We start from the raw sequence: 20,318 nt of genomic DNA, 5'->3' as shown, positions 1-20,318 counted from the left end.
GTGAATTATTAGTATTCTTGACTTTTTCTAATTTTCAGGAATTTCTTATGTCATAGGGAAATTAACCCCTCATGTGCTATCCTGGAATGCAAATACTTTTCTTGGTTTATGTTTTTGAAATTGTTCATAAAGGTTTATCAGCTCACTTCAGAACCAACTGGCAAAAGCTATTAACTAGGACAGGGCCCTTTCCCATATTTCTAATAGGTAAGTCTGATAATTTTTTCAGTACATTTTTAGTACATTTACTAACTATGAATTTGTTTAAGAGAAACATCCAGCTCCACTTTCTGCTTCTATTTCCACTCCTAGCCCAGTAGGCAAAAGTGATAGTTTTATCAGTCTGGGGCCTGCCAGGAAAACAGCAGCTTGGCTGCCAGATCAGGTGATTTGATTTTGGGCAGGGAGCAGGGAACCTGTGGTTTTGTCAGTGAAAACTAGCAAACTCAGTGTGAAGGAAGGGGGCAATCTGCAAGGTTTGCTTAACCAGGCAAAGAGAAGAAGAAGAAAAAGCCAAGCAGGGACATCAGCATCCAGACAGTATGGTGGCAACAGACACTGCAGTTGAGTCCAGGCAAGTTACTAAAAACAACAACAACAACCCACAGTAACTCAATTCAGAATCCAGAGTTGCTACAGTGTATTAATCAAAATGTCCAGCTTTCAGCCAAAAATTACGAGACAGGAAGCAGGAAACTGTAACACATATTCAGAGAAAAAAAGCAGAAGTCAACTAGAACTACATATTGTACAATTGTATTTAGGTATCTAGGTAAAGTCTAACTGTAGAAAACAGATTGCCTAAATTTGGGGGTAGGAAGGATCTCTTGGGATGATGGGTGAATTCTAAAACTGTTTTATATTGATGAGTGCACAGCTGTATAAATTCACTAAAAATCATTCATCTGTAATGGGTGAATTTTGTGATATGTAAATTATACCTTAATAAATGCTCTTAAGTATGTAAGGAGAACTAATATCTTTAAAATGATAGTGTTCTGTTAGTGATCTTGTTATGATTGCCTGTTTGCTGTTCTGTTTTCAAATAAAAATAACCATTTGTGGTTTGTAAAAGCAATTGAAGGTAACAACTTGGAGGTACCTAAGGGGAGTATCTGATTTTTATCAGAAATGAGTAATTCTTGTTGAAGTGACAATGGGCAATGCTCTTAAATTATATATTCCCTTTTCTTTGAGGCATTCTTCTGCCATCATTCATCTCTATTCTATTTTTGCTTGTTTAGTTAAGGAACATCCACTTGGTTTTCACACCTCTCCTTTAATACTAATAACTTTTAAATACTCCTGGTAGAGTATTCCTAGTGTTATTATTCTCACTTTCTTGCCTGCCTACCTTGCTGATTCTCCCATTGTGCTGTCCTGCAGGTACATCACATGATAAGAACTTCTTGTATGTGAGGAACTTACATAAATATAAATACATTTGGGTGAGTGTGTTATTATAAATGCCATAATTTAAAAAGGAAATTACAGGGGTGCCTGGGTGGCTCAGTCGGTTAAGCATATGACTTCGGCTCAGGTCATGCCTACTTCGGCTCAGGGGGCATGATCTCACTGTACTTGAGTTCAAGTTCTGAGTCCGGCTCTGTGCTGACAGTTCGGAGCCTGAAGCCTGCTTCGGACTCCCTCCCTCCCTCTCTCTCTCTCTCCCTCCCTCCCCCCTTCTCTCCCCCACCTCCTCTGCCTCCCCCTCCCCCACTCATGGTGTGTCTCTCTCACAAAAATAAACATTCAAAAAAAATTTTTTAAGAGAAATTACATAAACAGTCTAATCATAAAGGATTAATTTTAAAACTGTTCCATTTGAAGTATTTTCACTCTAATTCTGATCTTACTGTCTAAATTATGCTGAAAAATCCATCAGTGACATCAACCACATTGGACTCCTTCCTTTTCCTGAAATTTGATCAAATTCTTTGCTGAACTAGGGCCTTGGCGTTGGCTGTTCTTTCTACTCTCTGATAGACACCTTTCCTTGATGTGTCTCAGCTGTTTTTTATCTTTTAGTTCTCAACTCAAATATCTACCCTTCAGAGCCGACTTAACTGATTTTCTCAGTACCTAATTGAAGAATTTTCAGCTGTTGCATAACAATTACTTTTCCTGTTTCTTTGTTTCCTTTTAGTTTCATTTACTATAATTTATTGTCTTATTTATTTATTAGTTTATGTTTTTGCCCCAACATGTTTCCTGTGCTTGAAGAGCATATTATAAATAGTAGTTACCAGTGGATGAATGAATTACAATTTATCTGTCAGGTTTTTTTCCTTTTAAACTAAACTTTGAGTCATTTAAGTTGGTAGTTTTTTTCCCCCCACAAACCTGACTTTTCATTTGAATTAGCTGTTTCTTAATCTGAGGGTCAGATGAATGTCACCCTTTCATATATAGATTTCCAATTATTTCATAATTTTACTTAATATTTTATTCACTTATTTTGTTACAGTGTTCTAAAAGCTTTTTTTGCATGTCTCTACAGTTTTAAAACATAGATTTGTTGTACATGTTCAGAGGTTTAAAAATCAGAACTTAGCATCATAGTGGAGGTTTTTTTTTTCTTTTTTTACTTTTAATTCATCTGTCTTTGGCAGAAAAATAACTTGAGTGAATTCATTCCTTCACCAAATAGCTATGGAGGTGGTTTACATATTTCACACATCTGGAAATGAATTTTTGCTGCTCTAAACGTGAATAAAAACATGATAGAATGTAGAGTCCTTGTGCTACAGCTCTTTTTCACTTAGAACTCTTTAGTAATTTTCCTGTTACTTTCAGACATTTAACAATGTGGAGAAAAATAGGGCCATCTTGATTTTTGTTCCTTTAAAGGAACACATGTATACTTATAACATTTTTTTCTCACTTTGAATTTCACAGCAGTATATCTCAGTGGTAGTTTTGTATTTTCATTGTTTATTTCTGGTGCAAATTTATAACATACTTCTTCATTTGTACGTCTACATTTTTTCATACCTTTTGTAGGTCTTTTTGTTTCTGTGCATCTTTCCCATAGTTTTCTTCAGTCTTTGTTTTCTTGTTTCATACTATTGTTACATTGGTTGTAGACACAAAACAAATATTTCCTTTTGAATTCTGGATGGTGTTCCTATGTTTGAATGTAAGCTTCAAACATCCTCACCCACACCCCTGCAAACTATACTACCTATGTAGCTCTTGGGTTTCTCCTCGTTCTTTTATAGACCTTCCAAGTTGCAAAGTATCACTCACCAGTTACTAATGTCCTGGCCAAGTTATGCTGAATTAATTATATGCCCAAGTGAATGTAGTATGAGAACAGCTAACGAGGAAGAAATTTTATGATAAGGTACATATTATGTAGTAGGGGGCACTCTGATAGGAACAAAATATTAACAGAGACACCTGTTAGTCTGAGATATAGGTGGACTTCTGTGGAAATCTGTGTAATTCTTCTTAATACAGCATTGCCTCTGAGTTCTCATTCTTTGTTTTAGTTGGCCAAAACTTTGACAGATGAGTGACTAATATTTGTAGTTTTCAGGACTGTTCTAACTTTGCAACCCTTTAGATTTTTGTGAATATATCAATGAAAAGATGAAGAAAGGTGAATCAGATATTAAAGTTGACCCTTGAAAAACATGGGTTTAAACTGTCCACTTACTTGCAGATTCTTCTTTGATTAATATAGTACAGTAAATGTATTTTCTCTTATGATTTTCTTAATAACATTTTCTCTGGCTTAATTTATTAGAAGAATACAGTATAAAACACATATACAAAATATGTGTTAATCAACATGTTATTGGTAAGTGTTCTGGTAAACATTAGGCCATGAGTAGTTAAGTTTTGGGGAGTCATATAGGTGGATTTTAGACTGCTTGGAGGTCTAACCCCTGCCTCGTTCAAGGCTTAAATTGTAATTGTTGCCGGTAAGCTTCCATGTTATTTTGTGATTTTATGTGTATATGTAGGTTATTTATTGATTTGTGGTATTTTGATAAATATACCTTTATAAAATAATGTCTTATCTATAAGCATTCTGTTTGTTTAGATTTTAAGTGTTATATGTCCCAAAGGGTTATGATTTTTTTTTAATTATTGAAATAATGAAATCCTTGCATGTTCCCTCATAATCAAATTTGAGAAAGTAATTGTTTTATGATTGTTGAAGTACTCTCTTGATCCAAACTTTTTCATCAGCAGTGAAACTTCTTTTCTTTGTAGTAAAGTATTCATCTGTGTGGGATATTGCATAAATCTTGGAAGACTGCAATAAAGTGGCAATGTCCCGGGAACCTACCCCACCTCTCCCTGGAGATATGTCTACTGGTCCTATAGCAGAAAGCTGGTGTTATACACAGGTACATGCTGTTAAAAATGCCTTACTTTATGTTATGTCACTTAAAAATGTTATAGCATTTTGAGAATATTGTAAAGCACTTTGTCATAGTTATTCCAAGTATTAAGAAAAGTGAGTCATGGGATGTTTAACATGTGATAAGCTAAAAGCATATAAGTCATCATTGTAAAAGTAGTTTTCTGAATCTCTTAGGTTAAAGTAGTAAAATTTTCCTACATGTGGACCATTAATAACTTCAGCTTTTGTCGAGAGGAAATGGGTGAAGTGTTAAAAAGTTCAACATTCTCATCTAGCCCCAGTGACAAAATGAAATGGTAAGATTTTTGTTTTGAATTTTGTTTTGATGTTATTTTAATCTACTTTATAGTTTGGTTGTTACTGTTTTTTTTTGTTTGTTTGTTTGTTTGTTTTTTTAATGTTTGTTTTTGAGAGAGAAAGAGACAGAGTGTAAGCAGGGGAGGAGCAGAGAGAGAGAGGGAGACACAGAATCAGAAGCAGGCTCCAGGCTCTGAGCTGTCAGCACAGAGCCCAACGTGCATCTCAAACTCACGAACTGTGAGATCATGACCTGAGCTGAAGTCGGATGCTTAACCGACTGGTCCACCCAGGCACCTCTGTTATTGTTTCTTCATGGACATTAGTCTAATTTTATACTAGATTTGTAAGTTCCTAAAAGTATAGAGAATTATAAAGAACTGGGGATATTGATGGGAGTGTTGTTTGTGATATTATCTGACAACGAATTTCAGTATTGCCTCTCTCTTTTGAGTTTTGCGTTTTATATTCCTCCATATGAGCCTATTGTTTTGTTTTAGGTGCCTGAGGGTAAACCCAAAGGGATTAGATGATGAAAGTAAAGACTACTTGTCCTTATATTTGCTTTTAGTCAGCTGCCCAAAAAGTGAAGTTCGAGCAAAATTCAAATTTTCCCTTCTAAACGCTAAAAGGGAAGAAACAAAAGCAATGGGTAAGTGATTTGGGATAAAGAAGTCTCTGAGTAACTACATGTTAACTTACATACTTTTCCCTGGAAAGGATATTTTTCCCCACTGAAATCTGCTTAACCTAAAACATGTAATGTGGCCACTTAATTTTATTTTATTTTATTTTATTTTATTTTATTTTTTTTAAATTTTTTTTTTTTTAATGTTTTTTATTTATTTTTGGGACAGACAGAGACAGAGCATGAACGGGGGAGGGGCAGAGAGAGAGGGAGACACAGAATCGGAAACAGGCTCCAGGCTCCGAGCCATCAGCCCAGAGCCCGACGCGGGGCTCGAACTCACGGACCGCGAGATCGTGACCTGGCTGAAGTCGGACGCTTAACCGACTGCGCCACCCAGGCGCCCCATGGCCACTTAATTTTAAATGCCAGTGTAGTTATGGTTGTTTTACTAAATCTTAGACTTCATAAGACATGTACAATTTGTTAAAAATAATATTAAAATTTTACTTTTTCTTGTCCTAAAACGATATTTACTTGTCACTTAGAAAAATTGTTGCTTTTAGGGCAAGGTGCCTGGTTCAATTTCTGGCAAATATAATCGGTGCTCAGGAAATATTTCTCCCTTGCTGTTTTTACCAGATAATAAAATCTGAGGAACAGTGCGAAAGGAGATTGAATGTTCTGATATTTTGTCACTAGAATTTTTTTAAGCGGTGGACTAAACACTGACCAAAAGGAAATCAGTTTTTCTTAGTCTCCAGATCTATTTAATTCATCTCAAGCTTCACATATATAGCCAACTGAAACCATGTGGTCTGGAGCTTCATAAAGAAGAGCATTGTAGGAAATATACAATGTGCATAGTAAGAAAATATATCATGAACTGCCACATTAAATTTTAAGTGATTTCTAGAAGTGAATCACAGAATCAAGTAATGTCATTCCAAAAAAAAAAAAAAAAACTTTTAAAATACACTTTTAAAAATTATCTTTTGCTGAATTAATAACATAGTTTCACATATATTTTCATGGTGTCTGACATTTACAGTAGTGGAGTGTCTCAGTTTAGGTTGCTGTAACAAAGTGCTGTAGATTGGCTGGCTTATGAAGGCTGAGTGTACAAGATCAAAGTACCAGCATGGCCAGGTTCTGGTGAAGGCCCTCTTCTGGATTGTAGACTACTGATTTCTCTCGCTGCATCTTCACATGGCGGATTGAGCTAGGGAGCTTTGTGGAGTGTCTTTTATAAAGCACTAATCACATTCATAAGGGCTCCACCTTTATGAACTCCTCTAATTCCAGTCTCTTTTTTTTTTTTTTTTAATTGTTTTAAATGTTTATTTTTGAGGAAGAGAGAGAGAGTGTGAGCAGGGGTGGGGTAGCGAGAGAGGGAGACACAGAATCTGAAGCAGGCTCCAGGCTCTGAGCTGTCAACACAGAGCCTGATGTGGGGCTCCAACTCACAGACGGTGAGATCATGACCTGAGCTGAAGTCGAATGCTCAACAAACTGAGCCACCCAGGCGCCCCTCACTGACCTCTTAATACCATCACATTGGGGGATAGGATTTGAATGTAAGAATTTTGAGGAGATACAAACAAACATTCAGCCTGTAACATGGAGTCTTTCAATTAAATTTATTTTTGGTTTTTCACCTCCAGTTAATTCTTTGTATAACAGATTGTGAATACTTTCTGTAGAGATCTTGTTTATTTTTTAATATACAGTTCTCCAGTATGTTAGACATTTGAAACATTTACCTCTGACATTATTAAGGCATTTACAGATTATACTAAAACCATCTTTTAGACTTTTATGAAAGTTGTTTTTAGGGATGAAGAGATTATGTCCGAAGATCTAGGGTGATAAGAGACTTTATTTAGCTTCTTTTTACCAGTTAATGGATTTCCCTGGTGGGATAGATGCCCCAGGAAAGTTAAAGGATGCCGTTGTGATTTAGAGCATCCATTTTTAAAGGGAGAAACAAGAAATGAGAGCTATGTTTTCTTATCAGGTTCTGAGGAGAAGGAATATGACTATGCCAGTGTATTTTGATCCTTTTTCATCATTAAAGAGCCTGCATTGTTAGAGAGATCTCTTCCTTCTCCAAGAGATTTGATCTGGCTTTTCTTCTGCTTTAGAGATCGAGAAATCTGAAAGTGAGCTCACTGATAATGGCCAAAATCTGAGTAGTGCTATGAACCAATCTGGTCCTACCTGATGTAAATCTTGTGACATTTTATGAACACACATATCTATAATTTTTATAATGAATGTATTGGCCAAGTTTTATTTTTGTACATTCATTTAACTGTGTTGTCATTAACATTCTTAGATGATTCTTTTGTTTAAACTTCTGTTCTGTTTTCCACCAGAAAGCCAAAGAGCATATCGATTTGTACAAGGGAAAGACTGGGGTTTTAAAAAATTCATTCGAAGGGATTTTTTGCTTGATGAAGCTAATGGTCTTTTACCAGATGACAAGCTTACATTATTTTGTGAGGTGGGTACGTTTTTTATTTCAAGGAACTCCAAAGTTATATTTAATGATAAAGCAAAAATATAAGCTAGAACAATATTGGCATACTTTTTTTTTTATTGCGAATACTTTTAAAATTCAGTAATCAGTGTAATTGATAAGGTTTCATTTGTAGATGTTTTACCAGTAAGACTAGATTGTCTTCAATATAGTGAGTAGCCCATTCTGAAAAGAATCGGTCATGTCTACAGCTATAAATTATATATGGTAGTTATACTACCACATACTAAGTACTTCTTCCTTCTAGAAAGACTATGGATGTGTATATCTTTATATGAAAATTTCTAAGTATCTTCTTCATTCTGAAATAGGTAATCACTATTTTTTGTCATATTCAGGTTGACCATATTAAACATGATTAGTAGCTTATCAGTTTGAATACAGACTGAAATATGTACATCCATACATAATGAAAGTGCCTGAAAAGATTGAGAAGCTTGATATTTATACAGTTGGGTTCATTTAATTAAATAGATGTTGGCATTATAAGCAATAGCATCCCAAATTTTTAAGATATACCCATGTCTGTTGACAAACTTGTGAGATTTATTTATTTTCATAAAGTGTCATATTTTAACAGTTATGAACATAGCCCTGCCAATAATTTACAGTAATGATTTGTTTTAATTTGAGGCTGGAATTTACTCTTGTCTGTACAAATTGTTGAGATTATTCTTTGGAATGACTTCAAGGATTATATTATCTACCAATACAGTTTATAGAGAATATACATCAGTAACATAGTTTATCAAAATGTTTAAGGTAGTTGATAATTTTCATAGGAAAACTTAATTGAAAGGTTATGATCAAGTAAATTCAGTGTTAGATATATGTTAATAAGTTATTTTAGATCAATGAATGTATTAGAAGCATGATAAGTTACTTAACTGTTATTAAGTTAGCTTTAATTTCTTTGTAGAAAATGTATAAAATTTCATGGCAGCATTATAAACTAATTTTATGTTATTATGCTGTGTCAGAAAAATAATTGAAATGTGGCTCTAGAGACTACATAACGCAAATATAATGCATCTTATTTTCACTTAGACAAGTTAAACGAACTGTAGGATAAATTTGTTATGAATATAATTATTTGGTTGGTAAAGCACATACCACAAGTGTCTTCAGCAGAATTTATCATTAAATAATTTGAAAAACAAATACTAAAGCATTTGTTGCCAATAGACATATATTCAGAGTAGTATCTTAAACAAATACAGATTATATTATTTAAAAATTTTAGCATCCTTAATATAGACTCTTCAGAATTTTAGGAGTTATCTTAAATTCCAACATGTTAATTTTTTAAATTGTACAATCTTTTAATTTAAAGGACCTTAAAAAAAGCTATGCAATCCAATTTCAAAAATTTACTGCAGTTAAATCTTATGTAAATAAACTCTTTAAGAAAATATTCCTTTTTTTTTAGAATTTAAATTATGTTTATAGATATTTTCTTAAGTATATTATATTGGAACCTAGTCAACCAAGAAATTCAGAATGAAGGCTGAAATTAAGATCTTTTTTCAATACATAACTTTTGAAGTATATTTTTTATCCACATGCTAGTAACTTCAAAAAACATAACTTTCCATGCCTTACATTTTAAGTTGGCATTGATCGTATTCAGTTTTGGAGACTGTAATAGATATTTTTTTACTGATGTGGAGACTTATACCCTGGGCACTGTATTTAGCATCGGTGGGCAAAAAGTACTTTGCACGAACATTCCTCATGTGCTCCACCGTTTCTTCCATACCTCTCATTGATGCCCTTCCTTCTACAGCACCTCCAGCACTGCTTGCAGAAGAGGAGGAAGCATTGCACTGCCCTACCTAAAGAACTGCCTCCTCCCCCTCCCCTGCAAGTGGTGCTGTAGACAGGTAAGGCAGTTTGGTGCTACCCTTTTTCTGCAAGAAATAACCTCATCTTGCAAGTTCCATATTGTGAATCAAGTAGCCAGAGTAGATATTTCTAGTAGTGTAAACAGCTCTGCCCATACTCTCCCAAAGTGATGGAGAAGACAGGAATTGAGGAATAAGTATGAGAAATAGAAAACCTTAGATTAGTTCATTTTTTTTTAAGTCCAACAGATTTTAAATAATCTCATACAGACCCATACCATCTCTTGATTGCAGAAAATTATACATGTACAGTTAGAATGTGTGTATAAATTGAGTTTTTCATAAAGTTAAATTCATTTAGAAGGACACACCTTTTTTCTCATCCTGTTTTTTTGTTGCCAAGATATCATTTGTGTTTTAAAATACTTGTGATAATGGATGGAAATTAGGTTTCAATCTTTAAAAAAGCCCTTTTATGGCAAAATGAAAAGTTGACAACCCTATTTCTGTCACCCAGATTTTTAAAAAGGATGCCTATCTATGACAGTCAAAAAGTCTAAGACCCACTATTTTAGTAGATGATGTGAAATTGGACTATTGAAAAGTTTCTCACTGTGGAGCCAGTGTGAGGAATGGTTAGATAGTTGATTAGAGTGGCAAAATTTATACACTGTGAACTATTATAAATTCCTAGTTTTAAAACTAGTTTGGAGAATTGAGATTTTTTCAAACTAGAAATAATAGTCACCTCTATTCCACACTATCAGAGATCCAGATTTTCAGGGCAGTCATGTTTGATTAGAGTTTGCACATGTTTATCTTTAGTCTGAATTACATTCTCACAGTTTAGCTGAAACCAGATTTTAAAAAGAGCTTTCAAATGAGTGTTTCCTTTGCAGTATTTGTCAATTTTGAATATTATACCTTCGCATTTTTATTTTGAAAGAACAGCACTTAACTGTAGGAAAGAATCTCAGACTTTTTTCTGAATTTTTTACTCTAGGTTCCATGCAGTAAGAATGTTCATTACCTGTTTTTGAATATGTGCTAGAAAAAAAGCTAAAATTTTACCAATTTCTTAATTATAGGCATCAAGAAAATAATCATTAGAATTTGTTCTGTATCAGTTAATTAGGTCATTAAATTTGCCGTATAAATAGTCCCTTGAATACCCCTTACAGTATGAAATGTTAATTCTTAGTTTAAATTTGTGGTACGCATAATAATGCTATGTAGATGTGTATGTCAATAATATAACCTCTGAATTATGATTACATATGCAAAATAAAAATAAAACATCAGTGTCTATGCCTGATAAAAATGGCTGTAATTATTGATCATTTTATTTCTTCTGTCACTTTATTTTTGTAAGATTTTTACATTAAATATATTCTTTTGAGTTAGGATAATAAGCAATAAATAGAATTTAAGAAATCCTTTCCTAAATTAAATATGTTGTAACATTTTTATAAATCCACTGCATATTTTATGCACATAATTGAACCGATCCACTTCCTTCTGTCTTACAAATTTTTAAGAGTAGTGCTTGATAGGAACAAAGAAATACTGTCTATGTGATAAAAAACTGATCTCTAACTAAACCTTCAATATCAACACCAACATTTTTAAAGTATCATTAAGTTTTATAGTGGATGGTGTAAAAGAGCAATCAGGTATGGATTAGTGAAGCTTTTTTTCTTATGTGTAGTCATTTTAGAAACAGTTTCAATAATTAAAAACTTAATAGAATAGAGAACCTTTATTACTGGATTTATTTGTTTACACAATATCTTGGTTCCTATATTTAGAAAATCATCTCACAAGATTGTTGTAATAGAACCTTTTTGAGCCATAACTGCATCAAAGTAGTACTACTGATTTTAAAATGCATCCAAAGAAATATTTGTGTAGTGCCAAGAATAAAAAAAAAAAAAGGAATCTGATAATTACATGTCTAGCCTTCCTTTGGTATTGAATGAAGTGTGATTGACGCATTAGTTACCTTCTTTGATCTCCCTTTGAAATCTTTTTATAAAATAAGTTGATTGGATTAGATGATTTCTATATGTATGATTCGAAATGGTTAATAATGCCAGTTGGAAAAAAACAAAGTCGTTGATAAAATTATCCTCAGAAAAATAAAGTTTTTCTTTAGAAGTATCCATTCATTCCCATTTGATACATCAGGGTGAAGGAGCACTTCTGAGATTTAATATTCTCTAAATAGTTTATTGGACTATTATGCTGTGTTACTAGCATGTTAGTAGTTTGGTCTAGTTTATCCATTTCCAATTTACATTTTCTATGTAGTTTACTTTATTGGTATGTGTCCTTATTTATGCCTATCATTATTTAATAAAAGCCTTATGAAATGTTTTTCAATTAATATAGTTTGCTGCATAACAAATGACAACAAAACTTAGAACCTTAAAACAGTAGATAACTAACATATAACAGTAATGGTTCATTTACTCTGAAATATTTGCATTACTAGTTGAGTAGTATTTTCTTGTTTATTAAACGTAACATTAAATTTCTAATATTAGTAGCATACTTTTTTAAAGTTTTATTTATTTAAGTAATCTCAACACCCAACATGGGGCTCGAACTCACAACCCTGAGATCGAGAGTCATGTGCTCCCCTGACTGAGCCAGCCAGGCTCCCAGTACCATACGTTTTCTTAAAAGTGATGCACAAGACTTCACCAGTAGTGTTTTAGGATTTTATTCAGTGTATAGTCTTCTCTAATGAGAGAAAATTTAATCTATGTTATATTGAAATCTTTATAAAACCAGTGTTTCATCATACTAATTTTATTATTTCATAGATAAATAAAAGGTCTGCAAATAGAACTAAATTGTATTTGTACTGTTGATTATTATTATAAAAGATTTACATGAATTTTAATAAGTGTGATTGCTTTTGTGGGAATTCTTGTACTTTACAATTTAAATTAATATTACTAAATATTTAAACCAATTTTACTGGGGTTGAAACATGTAGGAACTACACTTAAAATACTTCCCAAATTGAATATCATAGACTATAGTTTTATAACCTTTTATAGTACTATAAAAAGTCCTTGTGAGTGTGATGCCATGTTTATTACATATGTAATAGACTTTAAATGTTGATAGGTCTGTGGTGTAAGTGAGAAAATAAAAATTAAAGAAATTTCTTGCTTCACCTCACAAAAATGTCTCCTGCTTGTTTCAATTTGATATCATTTTATGACTTTTATTTTGCTGAGGAGTTTTTTTAATTACTTTAATAACCAAGCATTCTAACCAATCAGTAAGCCATTTATTTACATAAAATGTTACTTGAAAATGATCAAATTTGTTTCTATTTTTTTCTATGTTCTTTAAATTATATCCTTAAATTTAATTCCCAAGAAGTAGTGTTTTTAATCAGTATTTTGAATTATCCCAATAATTCTAATGATAAGAAATTTAAGTATAGACTTACTAATTACTGATACTAATTTATAAAAGTGTTTTTCTTGCTGTCCATTTTTTATTAGGTGAGTGTGGTCCAAGATTCAGTAAATATATCAGGACATACTAATACAAATACTTTGAAGGTGCCTGAATGTCGACTAGCAGAAGATTTAGGTAATCTCTGGGAAAACACAAGATTTACAGATTGCAGTTTTTTTGTGAGAGGACAAGAATTTAAGGCTCATAAATCTGTACTTGCAGGTACTTTCAACTTTTGGGTAATATTGTACATTTCTTCCATAAATCTGTACATTAAATAATGATGCTTAATGTTGTTACAGCTCGATCCCCAGTTTTTAATGCAATGTTTGAACATGAAATGGAAGAAAGCAAAAAGGTAAACATCATTTAAAGGCTAATATTTAATTTGTACAAATGTAGAATAGTGGAATGTATATTTTGAAAGTAATTGTGCATGGTCTTATTGTTACACTAAAATTTCAGAAATAGAAGTAGAAAGGGAAAAAGTATGTTCTGTAGAACAATAGATATAGCCTAATGTGGGTGAATATTCCAAATAATAACTATTTTGATGTCCATCTAGTGGCAAAATAAATGAGTAGTTTTTATCCAGAAGGGTGGTTCTGGTCCATGGCTATTTGAGATCTCTCTACTTAAGGTGTTTATTCCTCTTTTCTAAATTATACATTGATTTTGGAATTTTTTTTTTTCTAGAACAAAAATGCCACTAAAATAAGAAAGATTTTTAAAAAAAAAGACAAATCACAGTAGTGTTATTATATATTTAATCAGTATGTTACCTCTTTGGTTTTCCCAAATGTTTCTCTGTCACCTGTCATCTTGAAATGTAGTCAGATTAAAGATCAGAGATTGATTCTTTGTTGGTTGCATTACATGTGAGCCTTCATGCTCTAACGGGACCACTCCAAAGTTTATTTATGTGGCTCAACTTCATTCTTTCTGTAGAACTAAAGGCTGAAATACATAGCTGGTTTCTTTCCTTTGATTGTTGGTCAACCAGGTACTATGATTAGCCTTCTGACCACTTTCACATAAGGAGACGTGAATAATTTCAAATGTTATTGTCAGCAAAGGGTCAGAAAAATTTGGTATTGTTTAGTGTTAGATATTTAACTTCATTGATCCCATGAGAGAAACCAAATACAAAGATGTAGGAATAAAAAAGGAATTACTACTCTTTGGACTGGAGTATGTTTCAAGCAAAGAGATAATGCCAGTGTATAGATAGTAAGACATGCCATTTTTGCCAAAAGGAGAGTTCCGAGGTAATGGGCTCTGGAAGTATCTCAAATACCTGACCCTACTTTTGCTGAAACCCACTGGTTACAGAGTCTTAGGCATTGTACTACGACCTCAGAATTCAACAAAGAAAAAGTTAATAGGTATCTTCTTCTAAGATACAGGTTAGAAATTGAACATACGTATTTTGTTTGGCCTAAAGACCTTAATTTGGTTTTCTTTTTGTTGGTTTGTTGTTTTACCCTTTTTAATTGAGATATTGAGGTTTTATATACCCACATGGTAGTGCTTGACTCAGTATACTTCTCCTATTAACCTCCTTGCTTCACTTTGCCTGCTTAGGTTACTGAAGATTTACTTATCTCCATTTTAAAATAGAGTATTTGAGTGCAAATTTAGTTAAATTATTATCAAAGTTTCTCTTAGGTTCATTTGTGTGTGTGTGTTGTTTGAGTATAACTTTTGTGTTGTTTTCAATATCAGAATCGAGTGGAAATAAATGATGTAGACCCTGAGGTTTTTAAAGAAATGATGAGATTCATTTACACAGGGAAAGCACCAAACCTTGATAAAATGGCTGACAACTTGTTGGCAGCTGCAGACAAAGTAAGTAGGTCTAAAGCGCTGAAAACTGTACTCAAGCTTGATGTATCTAGAAAGTTATCATCAAATGAAAATCCTAAGTAACTTGAAATGCTGAGGAATTAATTTATACTGTTTGTAGATGGCTCTTGAGTGTATTATGAAATAGCATGCAATGAGATGATATGGAAATGAGATTTTTTTAATCAATAAGGCATATAAATATCTTGAGCCAGTTAGAATATATGAATAAAATAAAATAATGAAATAAAAAAGGAAAAAAGTATTGGATTTTTTCCTAACTTAATTGCCTGTATTCAGAGATATATATTTTTTAACATGATAGCATAGAAAGAGAAAAAATAATGCTAATTTTATAATATTCTTTTGTAATGGTTATTTCTTAAAGTTTCGGAAGCAATGCAAAAATACCAGAAAATCTCAAAGCCAGTAGTTTTCAATCCTGAAAGCACATTGGGAGGTTTTCTTGAACGTTTTGATGTTTATGCTTCTGTCCATATAAATAAGTTTATGAGTATGCCTGTCTATGCACATATGTACATGTCTTTATGTACACATACACATATACCACATAGAGGGTAGGGAAGAGAGTACGATAGTGTACTTGTTTTGCAAAATATTACCATTGGAACCATTACCAAGCCAAGAGTATATGGAATCTATTCTTTCTCTTTCCCCCACTCCCAAGTTGTTTAAATTCCAGTTAGTTAACATACAGTGTAATACTAGTTTCAGGTGTACAATATAGTGATTCAACCATTCCACACACAAGTGTTCATCACAAGTGCACTCCTTAATCCCCATCACCTGTTTAAACCATTTCCCCACCCACTTCTCTTCTAGTAACCATCAATTTGTTCTCTGTAGTTTAGACCCTGTGTTCTTGGTTTACCTCTCTCTCACTTTTTCCTCCCCTGTACTCATTTGTTTCTTAAATTCCACATATGAATGAAATCATATAGTATTTGTCTGAAATCATATGGTATTTGTCTTCCTGTGACTGATTTATTTCTGTTAGTATAATACTCTCTAGTGTCATCCATGTTGTTGCAAATGGCAAGATTTCATTCCTTTTTATAGCCCAGTAATATTCCATTGTATATCTATACCACAACTTCTTTATCCATTTATCAGTTGATGGACACTTGGGCTGTTTTCATAATTTGGCTATTGTAGATAATGCTGCTATAAACATGGGGGTGCATATTTCCCTTTGAATTAGTGTTTTAGTATTCTTTGGGTAAATATCTAGTAGGGCAATTGCTGAATCATAGGATAGTTCTATTTTTAATTTTTTCAAGAACCTTCACACTGTTTTCCAGAATGGCTGCACCAGTTTGCATTCCCACCAACAGTGCAAGAGGTTCTCCTTCCTGAACATCCTCACCAACACCTATTGTTTCCTATGTTTTTTTATTTTAAGCCATTCTGACAGCTGTGAGGTGATATCTCATTGTAGTTTTGATTTGTATTTCCCTGGTGATGAGTGATGTTGAACATCTTTTCATGTGTCTGTTGGCCATCTGATGTCTTTGGAAAAATGTCTACTCATGTCTTATGCCCATGTTTTAATTGGATTATTTTTTTGGGGGGGTATTTTGTAGGTTCTTTATATATTTGAAATATTAACCCCTTACTGGATATATCATTTGCAGATATCTTCTCCCATTCCATGGGTTGCCTTTAGTTTTGTTGATTGTTTCATTTGTTGTTCAGAAGCTTTTTGTTCTGATGAAGTCCCAAAAGTTTATCTTTGCTTTTGTTTCCCTAGCCCATGCAAGAAAGAAGTTGCTGCAGCCAGTGTCAAAGAGGTTACTCCCTGTGTTCTCCTCTAGGATTTTTATTGTTTCAGGTCTCACATTTAGGTCTTTAATCCATTTTGAATTTATTTTTATGCATGGGGTAAGAAAGTGGTCCAGTTTCATTCTTTTGCATGTTGCTGTACAGTTGCTCAGCATCATTTGTTGAAGAGACTATCTTTTTTCCATTGGATATTCTTTACTGCTGTGTTGAAGATTAATTGACCATATAATTTTGTGCTCATTTCTGGGTTTTCTACTCTGTTCCATTAATCTGTGTGTCTCTTTTTATGCCACTACCATACTGTTTTGATTATTATAGCTTGGTAATATAATTTGAAATCTGGAATTGGGATATGTCCAGCTTTTTCTTTCTTTTTTTTGTAAAGAGAGAATGAGCATGTGAGCGTGTAAGCAGGCGATATGCAGGAGGTGGGGAGAGAGCGAGAAAGAGAGAGAGAATGAATCCCAAGCAGGCTTCATGCTCTGCACAGAGCCTGATGTGGGGTTCAATCCCATGACTGTGAGAACATAACCTGAGTTAAAATGAAGAGTCGGACACTTAACCAACTGAGCCACTCAGGTGCCCCTAGTTTTGCTTTTGTATTTCAAGGTGGCTTTGGCTATTTGTGGTCTCTTGTGGTTCCATATAAATTTTAGGATTCTTCTATTGCTGGGAAAAGTACTGTTGGTGTTTTGATAGGGATTGCATTAAATGTGTAGATTGCTTTGAGTAGTATTGACATTTTAGCAATATTTATTCTTCCAATCCATGAGCATGGAATGTCTTCTCATTTCTTTGTGTCATCAGTGTTTTATGGTTTGCAGAGTACTTTTACTTCTGGTTAGGTTTATTCCTGAGTATCTTTTCATTTTTGGTAGAGTTGTAAGTGGCATTGATTCCTTGATTTCTTTTTCTGCTGCTTCATTATTGGTGTATAGAAATGCAACACATGGCTGTACACTGATTTTATATCCTGCAGCTTTACTGAATTCATGTATCAGTTCTAGTGGTTTCTTTGTGGAGCCTTCAGATTTCTATATAGAGTATCATGTCATCTGCATATAGTGAAAGTTTTACTTTTTCCTTGGTGATTTGGATGCCTTTTGTTTCTTTTTGTTGTCTGATTGCTGTGGCCAGAATTTGCAGTACTATGTTGAATAAAAGCGGTGAGAGTGGACATCCTTGTCTTGTTCCTGACCTTAAGGGAAAGGCTCTCAGTTTTTCCACATTGAGGATGATTCTAGCTGTGGGTTTTCATATATGGCCTTTATTATGTTCAGGTATGTTCCCTCTAAACCTACCTTGTTGAGGGTTTTTATCATCAGTGGGTGTTGTACTTTGTCAAATGCTTTTTCTGTATCTATTGAAATGATTGTATGGTTCTTATCCTTTCTTTTAATAATGTGGTGTATCACCTTGATTGATTTGTGAATATTGAACCACTCTTGAAACCCAGGAATAAATCTTACTTTATTGTGGTAAATGATTTTTTTAATGTATTGTTGGATTCTGTTTGTTAGTATTTTATTGAGATTTTTTGCATCCATATTCATCGGGCATATTGGCCTTCAGTTCTCTTTTTTAATGAAGTATTTATCTGGTTTTGATATCAGGGTAATTCATTCATCAGAATGAATTTGGAAGTTTCCCTTTTCTATTTTTTGGAATAGTTTGAGAAGAATAGGCACTAACTCTTCTTTAAATGATTGGTAAAATTCATATGTGAAGCCATCTGGTCCTGGACTTCTGTTTATTGGGAGTTTTTTGATTACTGATTTAATTTCTTTGCTGGTAATCAGTCTGTTCAGGTTTTCTGTTTCTTCCTGTTTCAGCTTTGGCAGTTTATGTGTTTCTAGGAATTTATCCATTTCTTCCAGGTTGTCCAATTTGTTGACATATGGTTTTTGATAATATTCTTTTATACTTGTGTTTCTGCGGTGTTAATATTTCTCTTCTCTCATTTATGATTTTATTTTGAGTCCTTTCTCTTTTCTTCTTGGTAAGTCTGGCTAGAGGTTTATAGATTCTGTTAATGTTTCCAAAGAACCAGCTGCTGGTTTCATTGACCTGTTCTATTATTTTTTGTTTGTTTTGTTTTGTTTTGTTTTGTTTTTAACTTTTTTTTTTTTTTTTTTTTTTTTTTTTGAGACAGAGCATGAGCAGGGGAGGGGCAGAGAGAGAGGGAGACACAGAATCGGAAACAGGCTCCAGGCTCCGAGCCATCAGCCCAGAGCCTGACGCGGGGCTCGAACTCACAGACCGCGAGATCGTGACCTGGCTGAAGTCGGACGCTTAACCGACTGCGCCACCCAGGCGCCCCTGTTTTGTTTTGTTTTAGTTTCCGTATTATTTATTTCTGCTGTAATCTTTATTATTTCCCTCCTTCTGCTGGATTTAGGCTTCATTTGTTGTTCTGTTAATGACTCCTTTAGGTGTAATGTTAGGTTGTATATTTCAGATTTTGCTTGCCTGTTAAGGTAAGCCTGTATTGCTATATATGTCCCTCTTAGGACCACTTTTTCTGCATCCCAAATGTTTTAGACCCTGGTGTTTTCATTTTCATTTGTTTCCATGAACTTTTTGTAGTTCTTCTTTGATTTCCTGTTTGACTCATTCATTGTTTAGTAGCATGTTTAACCTCCATGTTATTTGTGGTCTTTCCAAATTTTTTCTTGTGGTTCACTTCTAGTTTCATACCATTGTGATCAGAAAAGATGGATGGTATGATTCCAGTCTTTTTGTATTTATTAAGACCTAATTTGTGGCCTAATCTGTAATCTATTCTGGAGAATTTCCCAAGTGCATTTGAAAAGAATGTGTATTCTGCTGTTTTGGGATGGAATGTTCTGAATATATTTGTTAAGTCCATCAGGTCCAGTGTGTCATTCAAAGCCATTGTCTCCTTGTTGATTTTCTGTTTAGATGATCTGTCCATTGGTGTGTGGGGTATTAAAGTTCCCTACTATTATTGTATTCTTATCAATTAGTTCTTGTATGTTTGCTATTGACATTTATGTATTTGGGTGCTTTCATGTTTGGTGCATAAATATTTACAATTGTTATATCTTCTTGTTGGATTGTCCCCTTTATTATGATATAATACCCTTCTTTGTCTCTTGTTACAGTCTTTGTTTTAAAGTGTAGTTTGTCCGATATAAGTATTGCTACTCCAGCTTTTTTTTGACATCTGTTTGCATGGTAATGTTTTTCCATACCCTCACTTACTTTTTTTTTTTAAGTTTATTTATTTATTTTTGAGAGAGAGAGAGAGAGAGAGAGAGAGGGAAGAGCAGAGAGAGGGAGAGAGAGAATCCCAAGCAGGCTGCATGCTCTGTATGGAGCCTGACGTGAGGCTCAATCCCATGACCAAGAGATCATGACCTGATCTGAAATCAAGAGTCGGATGCTTAGCTGATTGAGCCATTCAAGTCCCCCACCATCCCCTCACTTTCAATCTGCAGATGTCTTTAGTTCTAAAATGAGTCTGTTGTAGGCAGCATA

At 33.7% G+C, this 20,318-nt stretch overlaps 1 protein-coding gene across 5 annotated transcripts in view; it reads left to right on the top strand.

The window, feature by feature from the left end:
* The window catches only part of SPOPL (speckle type BTB/POZ protein like), a 79,546-nt gene that overhangs the window by 45,957 nt on the left and 13,271 nt on the right, over positions 1–20,318 (top strand). For 4 of the 5 annotated variants that reach the window (XM_058715419.1, XM_058715420.1, XM_058715416.1 and 1 more), the window contains 7 exons: positions 4,225–4,361; positions 4,553–4,674; positions 5,176–5,327; positions 7,682–7,809; positions 13,214–13,391; positions 13,472–13,527; positions 14,895–15,017. In XM_058715419.1, the coding sequence (XP_058571402.1) occupies positions 4,284–4,361; positions 4,553–4,674; positions 5,176–5,327; positions 7,682–7,809; positions 13,214–13,391; positions 13,472–13,527; positions 14,895–15,017 (837 nt within the window). In that variant the 5' untranslated portion in view covers positions 4,225–4,283. The remainder of the gene's footprint in view (positions 1–4,224; positions 4,362–4,552; positions 4,675–5,175; positions 5,328–7,681; positions 7,810–13,213; positions 13,392–13,471; positions 13,528–14,894; positions 15,018–20,318) is intronic. The other variant, XM_058715421.1, reaches the window with a different exon arrangement.

Source organism: Neofelis nebulosa, chromosome 2 (assembly GCF_028018385.1).
Source record: "Neofelis nebulosa isolate mNeoNeb1 chromosome 2, mNeoNeb1.pri, whole genome shotgun sequence".
NCBI lineage: Eukaryota > Metazoa > Chordata > Mammalia > Carnivora > Felidae > Neofelis > Neofelis nebulosa.
This window is presented reverse-complemented; position numbering and strand designations above follow the sequence as displayed.